This window comes from Somniosus microcephalus, chromosome 11 (genome assembly GCF_052327205.1).
Source record: "Somniosus microcephalus isolate GS21.2 chromosome 11, FLI_Smic_1.0, whole genome shotgun sequence".
Lineage (NCBI taxonomy): Eukaryota > Metazoa > Chordata > Chondrichthyes > Squaliformes > Somniosidae > Somniosus > Somniosus microcephalus.
This window is the reverse complement of record NC_140997.1, coordinates 217,130,208-217,142,784: the sequence shown is the minus strand read 5'-3', so window position 1 is coordinate 217,142,784 and position 12,577 is coordinate 217,130,208. Positions and strand designations below refer to the sequence as shown.

The 12,577-nt window shown below is 45.3% G+C and overlaps 1 protein-coding gene across 1 annotated transcript in view; it reads right to left on the bottom strand.

Moving 5' to 3' along the window:
- celsr3 (cadherin, EGF LAG seven-pass G-type receptor 3) overlaps positions 1-9,885 on the bottom strand; it is a 383,004-nt gene extending 373,119 nt beyond the window's left edge. Inside the window, exon 1 of the mRNA XM_086001957.1 lies at positions 5,425-9,885. Coding sequence (XP_085858083.1) covers positions 5,425-9,745 — 4,321 coding nt within the window. The 5' untranslated portion in view covers positions 9,746-9,885. The remainder of the gene's footprint in view (positions 1-5,424) is intronic.
- Positions 9,886-12,577: the final 2,692 nt, after the last annotated feature.

The window sequence follows — 12,577 nt, the reverse complement described above, 5'->3', positions numbered from 1 at the left end:
TCCTCAGAATCTCACTTCAGAGTGCCCCCAATATAATTTACCAGAGGGGGGCGAACTCGACACTGGCCTCTCACTTCTAGGATCCGGTTTTACATTCAATCCAGAACAAGGACATAACAGCCTCCCGACTCGACATCATATGTGAAAGGAGTTTGGGAAGTTTCAACCCCAATTCCTAGCAAGCATGAGCCCACAGCACAAAGCTAGCAATCTTATTCAGGATGGTTGGGGTGTAATGAAAAATGTTACGCTGGCGCAGTTAACTCTTTCAATTTTAGGTTTAAGGCATATAGCCAGCACGGAGTAGAGAAATTGTTACTTTGGATCTAACCATGCTGCATCTGTCCAAGAAACAGTCGATACTGACACTGGATGAAAAATTGGAAAATGTTCCACTGTCCAGCATCAACCTCCTTCACCTCAAATGAGCACAGCTTCCTAAATTTAAACAGTATATATAATTTATCAGATATCTAGTATTCTCAATGGGTACACCTATATCTTCTCTGAAGCAGGCTCGCTATCTCTCAAGCGCACCAGCTACAAGCTTTGTGAGTTCTTAAGATATCAGAAGCTAATGGAAAACCAGACAATCACATGCCTTCTACTGGGTGAAGACAGGAACAGAAAATGCTAATAAAAATGAGGGATTGGACCTCTTGTAAATAGTTGGAATATTATCACAACTTTATTAGAAGTTCAGGTTTGTGGAGAAGGAACAAAAAAAAAGTTCTAATTTAAGATTGCCATATGGTTAAGTGGTTCCATGTAAGCTGCCCCCTGTGATTCTGTACACAGGCACCATGATAGCCATACCATTTGGTGAAGTCATAAAACAAAGGAGTGAAAAAAAGATCACGGCAGTAAATTCATCTGTGCATGTCCTTGTGCAGCACTAGCAAAAAGAGAGATCACATGTCTATGCACAGTCTTGGTTGCGGGCTGGTGCACAGCAGGGATTTAAATACATAAAATATTTCTTTCCTTTTATTACATTGGCAAAGTTAGATTTAAGTTTTTCTTTAAACAGCCCATCTGTTTCCAAAGGCATTATATCTGGGTGTTGCAGTCATGTGCGACATTTTCTCATATCGTATTATATGAAACGTTTGTATGAATATACTGTAGTTTGAGGTTCTAAAATCTCTAACATACTCCTAGACAGGATACAAGAAATAAAGCTTGTCTGATAGAAGAATTCTTCTGTCACTTCTGGTCTCCAACCTCATTCTTTCTGTTGCAACCGTCCATGGCTTTCACTATTTCACTGATGTGCCTGAATTTTCCACTCACTCTCACAAAAGTTGCAAATATACCATCCAACATGTTCCTTTTCCTTGCATCTTTAGTGTGTCCTACTCGCAACTTCTTTTTCCCTGGACCTTAACTATGGAATTCCACATCTTCCCTCAAGTCTTCATCCCACCTGCAATGTAGACGCTTTTAAAATCTAAGCTTGGTGCCATGTAATCAATACTTCTTGATTTACTTTGTCTTCGTCCCATGTCTTTGTCCCATCTCTCTTAAATCTTAGTAGTGTGTTGCATTCTGGCCCTTGGCCCTTCATCCAGGTTTCTCAATAAAACTAAAAGCGGTTATAGCCAAAACCAGATCACAAACTGCTCGTGGAAGTAATCACAGTGAACTCTTGTTTATGAGGTCACCAAGGGCACTGAACACGATCAGCTGTACATGGACATCGAATCCAGGTGGCGCACAAACAAGAACAGGAGCTCACACCACAAGTCATGTTTGGCTGCTTTTTTTAAACTGCCTGTAATTCCTCACTATAATAGGGAAGGTCTGCTCTGATGTGGACAGGTGCAGACCACAACAGACATTTGCTACCAATTGAAAGCAAATTCAATCTGTATATGGAAAATAAGCACCGTTGTAGAAACTCTCAATGTACACTAACTTTTCAGCAAATATATTTAAGTTGTGCCAGTGCGCAAGTCATACCCCTACAGTTAGAAGCAAAGACAGTGCATGAGGACACAGTTTATACACTAGATTTTACATTTACACAATTTTTACCATGTGCTGCTTGTTATTAGTTTTAAATTGTAATTCACAGAAGAGAAAGATTGAAAATACTTGCATGAAGTCTTAAACTGTTGGCAACCAATAATGTCCATTTTAGGAGGATATAAAGCCAGACCTACCACCAGACAAAATGAACTTTCATCGCTACGTAATCTCAAACAGAACAGAACTTTTAGATAGACTTTGATGACAGATGACAGTTATGTAAAAAGAAAAAAGGTGGCTAAAGTGAATGTTGGTCCCTTAGAGGACGAGACCAGGAAATCAGTAGTGGGGAACATGGAGATGGCAAATACGCTGAACAAATATTTTGTATCAGTCTTTACAGTAGAGGACACTAAAAATATCCCAACACTGGACAAACAGGGGGCTATTGGGGGTTGGGGGGAGGAGCTAAACACGATTAAAATCACTAAGGAGATGGTACTCGGTAAGATAATGGGACTTAAGGCGGATAAATCCCCTGGACCTGATGGCTTACATCCTAGGGTCTTGAGAGAAGTAGCGGTAGGGATTGCGGATGCATTGGTGGTAATTTTCCAAAACTCCCTGGATTCAGGAAAGGTCCCAGCAGATTGGAAAACTGCTAATGTAACACCCTTATTTAAAAAGGGAGGTAGACAAAAGGTTGGAAACTATAGACCAGTTAGCCTAACATCTGTGGTTGGTAAAATGTTGGAGTCCATTATTAAGGAAGCAGTAACAGGACATTTGGATAAGCATAATTTAATCGGACAGAGTCAGCATGGTTTTATGAAGGGGAAATCATGCTTGACAAATTTGCTTGAATTCTTTGAGGATGTAACAAACAGGGTGGATAAAGGGGAACCAGTGGATGTGGTGTATTTGGACTTCCAAAAGGCATTTGACAAGGTGCCACACAAAAGATTACTGCACAAGATAAAAAATCACGGGATTGGGGGTAATATACTGGCATGGGTGGAAGATTGGCTATCTAACAGAAAACAGAGTTGGGATAAATGGTTCATTCTCGGGTTGGCAATCAGTAACTAGTGGTGCTCCGCAAGGGTCAGTGCTGGGTGACTCTTTACAGTCTATATTAACGATTTGGAGGAGGGGACCAAGTGCAACGTATCCAAGTTTGCCGACGATACAAAGATGGGAGGGAAAGCATTGAGTGAGGAGGACATAAAAAACCTGCAAAAGGACATAGACAGGCTAAGTGAGTGGGCAGAAATTTGGCAGATGGAATATAATGTTGGAAAGTGTGAGGTTATGCACTTTGGCAGAAAAAAAATCAAAGAGCAAGTTATTATCTAAATGGAAAGAAACTGCAAAGTGCTACAGTACAAAGGGATCTGGGGTCCTGGTGCATGAAACACAAAGTTAGTATGCAGGTACAGCAGGTGATCAGGAAGGCCAATGGAATCTTGGCTTTTATTGCAAGGGGTATGGAGTATAAAATCAGGGAAGTCTTGCTGCAGTTATACAGGGTACTGGTGAGGCCACACCTGGAATATTGCGTACAGTTTTGGTTTCCATATTTAAGAAAAGATATACTTGCTCTCGAGGCAGTTCAGAGAAGGTTCACTCGGTTGATTCCGGAGATGAGGGGTTTGACTTATGAGGAAAGGTTGAGTAGGTTGGGCCTCTACTCATTGGAATTCAGAAGAATGAGAGGCGATCTTATCGAAACATATAAGATTGTGAGGGGGCTTGATCGGGTGGATGCGGGGAGGATGTTTCCACTGATGGGTGAGACTAGAACTAGGGGGCATAATCTTAGAATAAGGGCTGCCGTTTCAAAACTGAGATGAGGAGAAACTTCTTCATTCAGAGGGTAGTAAATCTATGGAATTTGCTACCTCAGAGAGCTGTGGAAGCTGCGACATTAAATAAATTTAAAACGGAGATAGAGTTTCCTAGCTGATAAGGGAATTAAGGCTTATGGGGAGCGGGCAGGGAAGTGGACGTGAGTCTAGGTTCGGATCAGCCATGATCCTATTGAATGGCGGAGCAGGCCCGAGGGGCCGTATGGCCTACTCCTGCTCCTCCTACTTATGTTCTTATGACAGCCAGTTAAGTATAGAGAGGAGGCTTTATTCATTTTTCTTAAAATCAGTTATTACTACCTTGTTGGCAAGCAGTGTACAAATCCTAGTGCGGTTCTCTTTCAAATTAGGAATATATTGAATTACAAGGAAAATCAACTGCATCAAGTGAGAAGATACTTTTTTATACTTGCTCAGATTTTAGACAATGTGGGCAAGAGTGCATTTATTGTCCATCCCTAGTCGTCCCAAAAAGGTGGTGGGCCTTCTTGAGATGTAGCAACTGTACAATTGAGTGGCTTGCTAGGCCACTTCGGAGAACATAAAGGCCCGTATTTTGCAGCCTCTATGGGTGCATACACACCCGGAAGGACTACACAAGTTCCGGGTTTTTGCGCGTGAAGCGCATGCGCGAAAACCCGGAACTTGCGATGTCAAGAATCATCTTGACAGATCCAACACATCCCTGGAAAAAGGCCATCCGCGGGCAGAGTTCTGCCCAGCGAATGCCCGTGAATTTTTTACGCCAGTTAAAAGCAGGCGTAAGGCCTGCTTTTACCAGCGCAAGAGTTTAAATGAATATTTTTTTAAAAATTCAATCATTAAAACACCTGTAAAATAATGTACGATTATTTTTAGCCCCTTTAAACATTTTAATTTATTTTTCAAAAAATTACATTTTTGTTTTAAATATTTAATTAAATGGCATTTTAATTATGCATTAAAAAAAATTATTTGATGCGTAATGTATTTTTTGGGGCATTCCCATTCATGCTTATGGGGATTGCGTACATACCCAGTAAGTATGAATGGGGATTCCCTTCTTTCATTCGTTGGGCCAGAGCCCACGTGATCGCAGGGACACTTGCGAACCACATGCGCCCCTGGGATACATGAGCCTCTACCCGCGCGTGCCCGGGGAGGCCCAGGAGCGCGAGTCGCCATGGATCCCGAGGTCCCAGGTAGGCGCGGATCTTCTTTGCGGATTGAAGGCATTTCCCCGCGGGAAGCCTCCAACCACAAATTTAGGGCCATTGAGTTTACCATGCAATGTGGATTAGAATCACATTAAGCTAGACCAGGTAGGGGTGACAGATTCCCTTCCCTGAAGGTCATTAGTGAACCAGTTGGGTTTTTATGGCATTTTTTATGGTAATTGTGTTCTGGTACTAGCCCATAATTTACCAGATTTATTGAATTCAGTTTCACAAAGTGACACAATGGGATTTGAACTCAATATTTTAGGCTTCTAATCCAATACTATAACCATTATACGACCATACTTAGTCATTGGTGACCAGAAAAAGCACCTGGCAACCCCCTTCCAAGTAAACACCAAGATATGCTATACATTTCACAAGCTCACCTGTGACTGTCACCAACATGGATGCTACTAGCGGCCGATTATTGTCCAGCTTCCGACTCAGCCGCAGTTCTCCACTCGTCTGGTTGAGGATCATTAAGCTCAGCTCATTCCCTCGTTCAAATGTGTAGAAGAGTCGATCTGAAACATCAGGATCATAGGCTGGGATCTTGCCAATGACCCCTGAAGGGAAGGTGTTTGACTTATTGGATATGTAGTTGTTGAAGATTATTTGGAAGTTCTTAAGGACGGGGCTATTGTCGTTCTGATCAATCAGACGAATGTGGACAGTTGCTCGGCTCACAAGAGGTGCAGAGGTCGCTTGCACGACAATTACATACTCGGATTTTACTTCATAATCCAGGTCAGTAAGGGCTGTGAGTTCTCCAGAAAATATATCCATCTGAAAGATCTCCGGAATGTTGCCTTCCACAATTTGATACATAATCTGAGCATTTGTCCCCTCATCTGGATCAGCTGCTGTGATCTGTCCCACCACTGAACCAACAATGCTGTTTTCCTTTACAAATACCTCAAATTCATCAGCAGGAAACACAGGTGCATTATCATTAACGTCCAAAATAGTGACATGAATATGAACAGGAGTCCTCCGTACAGGGATGCCCCGATCTACTGCATAGGCAGTGAGGTCATATATTAGAACACTCTCGCGATCGAGCCTTCGGACAGTTCTGACAATCCCTGACGTGGGCTCAATGGTGAAGTCCCCGTCCCCATCCTCTCCATTCTGGAAGGTGTACTGCACCCTGCCATTAGCGTGGGCATCCCGGTCAGTAGCCGAAATCTGCAGGACACTGGTAAAGGGTGGGGCATCTTCAGAAACCGAGCCCTGGTACTGAGCATTTACAAACACGGGCGAATTGTCGTTGACATCCTTGACCATAATTTCAACATAGGTAGTGTCAGATTTCTGTGGAATCCCATTGTCTTTGGCAGTGATAGCTAGTGTGTATGTCATTTGATCTTCATAGTCAAGCTCTGTCTGCAGTGTTATAGCACCTGAATCTGGATCAATTCGAAACTGAGGAATGTTATCCTCCAAGTAGTAAGTAATCCTAGCATTCTCGCCAACATCATCATCTGTAGCACTAATTACCACTACAGTGCTCCCCACTGGCCGATCTTCATTGACATTTACTGAATAATGTGCACTCTGAAACACTGGCCGGTGTGTATTGGCATCTGTGATATTAACATGTACATGGCACGTATCATGAAGTGTGCGATCCGAGGCTGTAATTGTTAGGACATAGCGTCTCTCTTGCTTATAATCCAAGGGCAATGCGAGTGTAATGAGTCCCATGCCACCCTGGGTGCTGATACTGAAACGGTTCCTTGTATTCCCACCGGTGATCTGATATGTGACCACCCCATTCACATCTCGATCCACTGCAGTTACTGTCAGTACACTGGTACCCACTGCAGCGTCTTCATTTAAGCGGATAAAATACTCTTTCTGGGTAAATTCCGGCCGATTATCATTAACATCCATCACCGTAATAGTAACACTTGCGGAAGCAGATAGGGGTGGAGAACCATGATCCCTGGCTTCCACTCCAAAGAAATAATGTTCGACAGATTCACGGTCCAACTGTGCACTCACGGTGATCCAGCCTGTTCCACTATTGATCACAAAAGGTGTGTCTGGGGCCGTGTCTGTCAGTCTGTACTCCAGCCGCGCATTTTCACTGTAATCTGCATCCACTGCTTGGATGTGGATCACAGAGTGTCCAAGGGGTGCATTTTCAAGGACGGATACCTGAAATGGGGTGCTCACAAAGATCGGAGCATTGTCATTAACATCCACCAGCTGAATACTGACCATTCCTGTATTGTTGGATAGGGGTGGGCGTCCTGCGTCCTGAGCACGAACACGCAAGGCATATTCACGCTCCACCTCGAAATCTAAAGGGGTCACCACCTCAATCGCACCAGTCACACTATCGATGGAGAACTGCCCCCTGCTGTTCCCACTAATGATGTTATAATGGACCAAAGCATTATTGTCTTTGTCCAGGTCTGTGGCAGTGACTCGCAAGATCTCGGTGTGGGGCCTGATGTCTTCTCTCACTTGGACAATGTAGCGCTTCTCACTAAACTGTGGCACATTGTCATTTTCATCTAAGACAGTTATGTAAACTTTTACTGTGGCACTTTTAGGACCTGGGTCTTTACCTTGGTCATTGGCCTCTACAATCAGGGAGTATTTCTCCACGGTCTCTCTATCTACGGACCCACGGGTAGTGATTAAGCCCGACCTGGCGTCGATATCGAAAACTGTATGTGCAGCTTGCTGATTCATGAATCGATACCTGATATTGGCATTGAAAGGGGAGTCGCTGTCGGTGGCTCGGAGCTGCAAGATTGGATAGCCTTCCTCTACGTTCTCACGAATGGTTTCCCTGTATTCGGTCTGTTCGAACACTGGGTCGTGGTCGTTGGTGTCGCTCACTGTAATGGAGATCATGGTGGTGGCAGAGAGGCGAGGGACCCCATGGTCGACTGCAGTGATTCGAAAATAGTGCAGGTCCATGCTCTCCCTGTCCAGGACTCTGCTGGTCGAAAGCAGTCCTCTCTGAGCGTCGATGGTGAAATAATCCATGGACCTGCTGTCCATTAATGAAGCCATGGAGTAAAAAAGCCTCCCAGCATCTCCAGAATCTGGGTCCACTGCAGTAATGGAGATTACAGGGGTCCCTGGAGGCTGGTTCTCCGCCACCTGAACCTGGTAATTATACTGCGGGAAATGAGGGCGACGATTGACCGATCTACTAGTTCTCGTTAATGGCAAAGGAAAGACGGCTCTCTTCCCTCGCCTGCCAAATCGGTGATTAAATATATCAAATTGCATAGCTTTGCTGGAGTTTAATTGGAAGAGAACACGCAGATCACTTTTTGAATGGCTCCTTGGCCTGAGTCCAGAGAGCAGAGTTTTCAAACAACCTTTGGTGGGTTTAAAAAATTGGAGACCGAGAAAGGCTTCACAGCTGGGGGGACGGGAAAGGCTTGCCGCGGGTGCCCCGAAGCTCTTTGTTCTGTTGTCCGGATTGCAGTGTCTTTGAACGGAAGCTGCTTCCCCATCAGTGTCGGGAGCTGTCCACGCCGCGGATGGTGCTGAAGCCGTTTCATTCAAACAATGCTTCCAGCACGGATTTGAAAAAAGAACCAGGCACGATTTTAGACATAGATTGCAGCTTTGTGGATTTAGAAAACGATAAAAATATCCGTTTATACAATCGAATTTACTTTCACTTAAATGCGATTTAGACCAGCCTGTCCTGTTTTTAAATGGAGCGTATTTCACGCATCGACTCAAACACAGGTTCACATATTGATCGGTCTGTCGGTGTTGGTGCAGGTAGCGGGTAAAAGTGTGGTTGAGGCGCGGATTCTTTTCCTGGTGTGTGCAACATTTGTCCAAGGTTTGATCTGTGCTTGGGACTTGGCACTGGCAGAGACGATGCCTTACGCTGCTCCCAAGCAGATTTAGGCACTGTTTCAAACTCACTCCCAATTCCACATTCCTCCCTTCATCTTTCAGATTCTCGCTGGCTCCCTTGCCGTGCCGGGTCTTCAAGGCAACCTCCTCACAGTCCCAGGGCAGATCCCACGTAAATCTGTCGTTGCCTGCAGGTCGGATGTTTAATTTGCTTTGATTGTGGTGGTGCTGATGATGTGGACGCTGGCTCCAACACAATCTCCTTGAGCTATTGTCCGAGCCCTGGCAGAGCGAGGAGATAAAGACAGGCTGCTGGACCAGGAAGCCTACCTCGCATTCCCCTTGTATGGGACGGACACGTTTCTCCTTCCCTTCAGAGAGGTTGCAAAGGCTTTTCTCACAAGACAATAAAATGCACTGACTGTGGGTCCGGTAGAAAGCACAGCAACAATCCCACCAGCGCAGGTCGTGCAGGAGTTTCCTTGCGGCAATAGTTCGGAGGCTCTTAGCCCCCCAGTTCCAACGGGCTTGATCGACCAAGTGCACGAATAAATCTTTGCCCCGATTCCATTGTACGCCGTCCGGCGAGCTCCTCTTGCTCTCGGCTTTGGCGCTGCCACAGATGCCGGTGCACCGGATCAAGACGACATGCCCGCTGCTCGCATCCCCGGCGGCCCGGCTCTGCCAGCAGCAGCGAGAGCAGCCACCAGAGAGGCGAGGTGGCGGCGGCAACCTGGGCGGGAGCCTCCTCTCCAGCCCGTCCTCGGAGCCCGGCTGGAACCCGGGATTTAGCGCCTGGAAGGCGAACAAAGGGCTGAGGAGGAGGAGGCTGAGGAGGGAGAGGCGTCCCCTCACCGCCGCCATAGTCACCCCCCTCGTCTCTCTCTCTCTCTCTCTTGCTCTCTCTCGCTCGCTTTACCAGCCCGCCCGCTCTCCTCACAGCGGGCCCTCGAACCCTCGCCGGCCCCGGGGCCCCAAAGCGGCGTCCCGCCCGCTCCACATCCACTCCCAAACCCTCTCCCTCCCGCTCCCCACCCCTCGCTTATTTCTCAGCGTCTATTCTTCTCTTTCCCTCCCTTCAGGTTATTCTTCCCCGTTGCGGGACGCAGCTCCTCATCTTCACTCCCGCTCGGCCTCCAACATGGCAGCCAGCGAGCGCGCGCCAATGGGCTGCCCCACCTCTCCGCCCCTATCACATGGTACAGTCCCAACACCTCCGCCTTCACGCTCCACACACAAGGCTTCTGTGACTATTTGGGGGAGTACCGCCTCCATCATTGATACTGGCAAGATGCGCTCGCCGCTCTCTGAGTGTCCCCACTGAGGCTGGGACATTGTTTAACCCTGTGTGGGGAATGTAATGAATTTATCATGTAATTGATGAATTGTAACAAGTACTACCAGATTTAAATTTTAAAAACCCTGTGTGGGGTTTTTTTTTCTCTCCCCCAAGATCCGTCTGGGAAAAGCTACTTTTAAAGTGAACTAAAATCTTGCAAAATATAATGTTACAGGGCACATGGGTTTCAGTTCATAGACAATTCTCCAACAAATATCAACTCCTCTTGAGCATCCCCGATTATAATCGCTTCACCATTGGTGGCCGTGCCTTCTGCTGCCTAGGCCCTAAGCTCTGGAATTCCCTGACTAAACCTCACCCCCTTCTACCTCTCTTTCCTCCTTTAAGACGCACCTTAAAACCCACCTCTTTCACCAAGCTTTTGGTCATCTGCTTAATTTCTCCTTAAGTGGCTCAGTGTCAATTTTTTTTGTCTTATAATACTCCTGTGAAGCACCTTAGGACGTTTTACTACGTTAAAGGTGCTATATAAATACAAGTTGTTGTTGCATTTCTCGAGCACTTCTCACAGGCAGAGACATAAAGAAAGACTTGCATTTATATAGCGCCTTTAACATAGTAAAACGTCCTAAGGTACATCACAGGAGTATATATAAATACAAGTTGTTGTTGCATTTCTCAAGCACTTCTCACAGGCAGAGACATAAAGAAAGACTTGCATTTATATAGCGCCTTTCATGACCACCGGACATCCCAAAGCACTTTAAGACCAACAAAGTACTTTTTGAAGTATAGTCACTGTTGTAATGTAGGACATCCCAGAGTTTCTTACAGAGTATGGATAAAGAATGGACACAAAGGGGGAAAAGGAAAAGAAGGGCTAGGAGGACAAAAAGAAAGATAAAGAAGTGTGGATGGCAGTACTGTATCATGATCCAATGTCTAGCAAGCCACACAGTTGTAAAAAGAATTTCTACAATGCAATAAGGTCCACCAAAATCTTTTCAGGGCAACTAGGGGTAGGCAATAAATGTGGCTTTGCCAGCGTCACCCATACCTAAGAACAAATAAAAAAATAGTCGCTTTAAAAATGAAGGTAAATATTTTTTGGTTGATGTAAACAACATTTGCTAGTCTCAGTTTCCAGCCAATGGTTTTACCCCTCCTGCAGACATACAGTGCAGCTAGAACTGGCAACAAGAGGAGACACTCAAACAGTCAGCCTTTACTGTAAAGTTCTTAGTTTATACAGAAACCTGCACTCCAACTGTACGGTTCTCTCACTCCTGATCTATTGAGTCCCTTGCTCTCAGTGTATGAGCTGCCCTGCTCCTGCTGGCTCCTAGCTGTAGATTCTGCCACTGCATCTGCTGCTCCTTCTGGCTGCTAACTGTAGATTCTGGTGCTGTTTCTCCTCCTACTACTAGCCTTCCCACTCCTGCTGGCTATTCTGTTGCCAAGTTTTCTCATGCTTCTGCTGCCTTTAATGTTCTTGATTCTGCTGCTGTCACTCCCGCTCCTGGCAAGCTCTCCTGCTAATCATTCCTCAGCTGCTCCTACTGGCTGTCCTGGTGATTCCCCTGCTCTTGCTCCTGTAACCTACCTGGCTGGTTCTCCTGGTGGTGGATGGCTTGCTATGTCTTAGCAACTTGGCAGGCCTTCCCAGTCTGTATGAATTAGACTGGATAAACTTCCTTAGCAATCAGGGGAATCTGTTTTGTAAGTTTTAATTGGTGTGCTTTTGCATATCATGGATTAGCATACATATGTATATATAACAGTCTACTCCAAAATACTGGAAAAATGCACCAAATTAAATGTGATAAATCAAAAGTTTCTGGAGCATGCTACCAACCCCCTGGAAAGTAAGTCTGCATAATGTTCAGTATTCTCACTACTATTTTAAAGAGGCTTTTGAAGGCAGAGAGGAAGGTGACAAGACAGAGGTGCTTGGGGAGAAAGTTCCAGAGGGAAAGGGCATCAAGTTGAACAAGTAGCCACCAATGAGGAACAAGCGGTAGGGTGGTGTTGGAAGTGTGTAGGGTATGCATGGATGAAGGAGATTGCTGGTGCAGGGTGATGCAAAGCATGGAGGGATTTGGTGGTAAGGATGAGGAGTTAATTTGCTGGAAAATAGGAAGTCAGTGGAAGAAAATTTGATCCTTGTTTTGAATATAATGCAATCCAGAAAATTGTTAACTACGCCAAGATTTATTGGAATTCTGATTCCATTTAATATGGGCTAACCCCTAATATCACAAACTCAGTTCAGATTTGTGTGACGGTTCCAACCTTCTCAGAATGTTTGGGATTCTTTTTAGTTCTTCCCTAATTGTCCCATTCTATGTTGATGTAGTTCTGTACCAGATGAAGCCTAACCACAATGAAATTGTTCC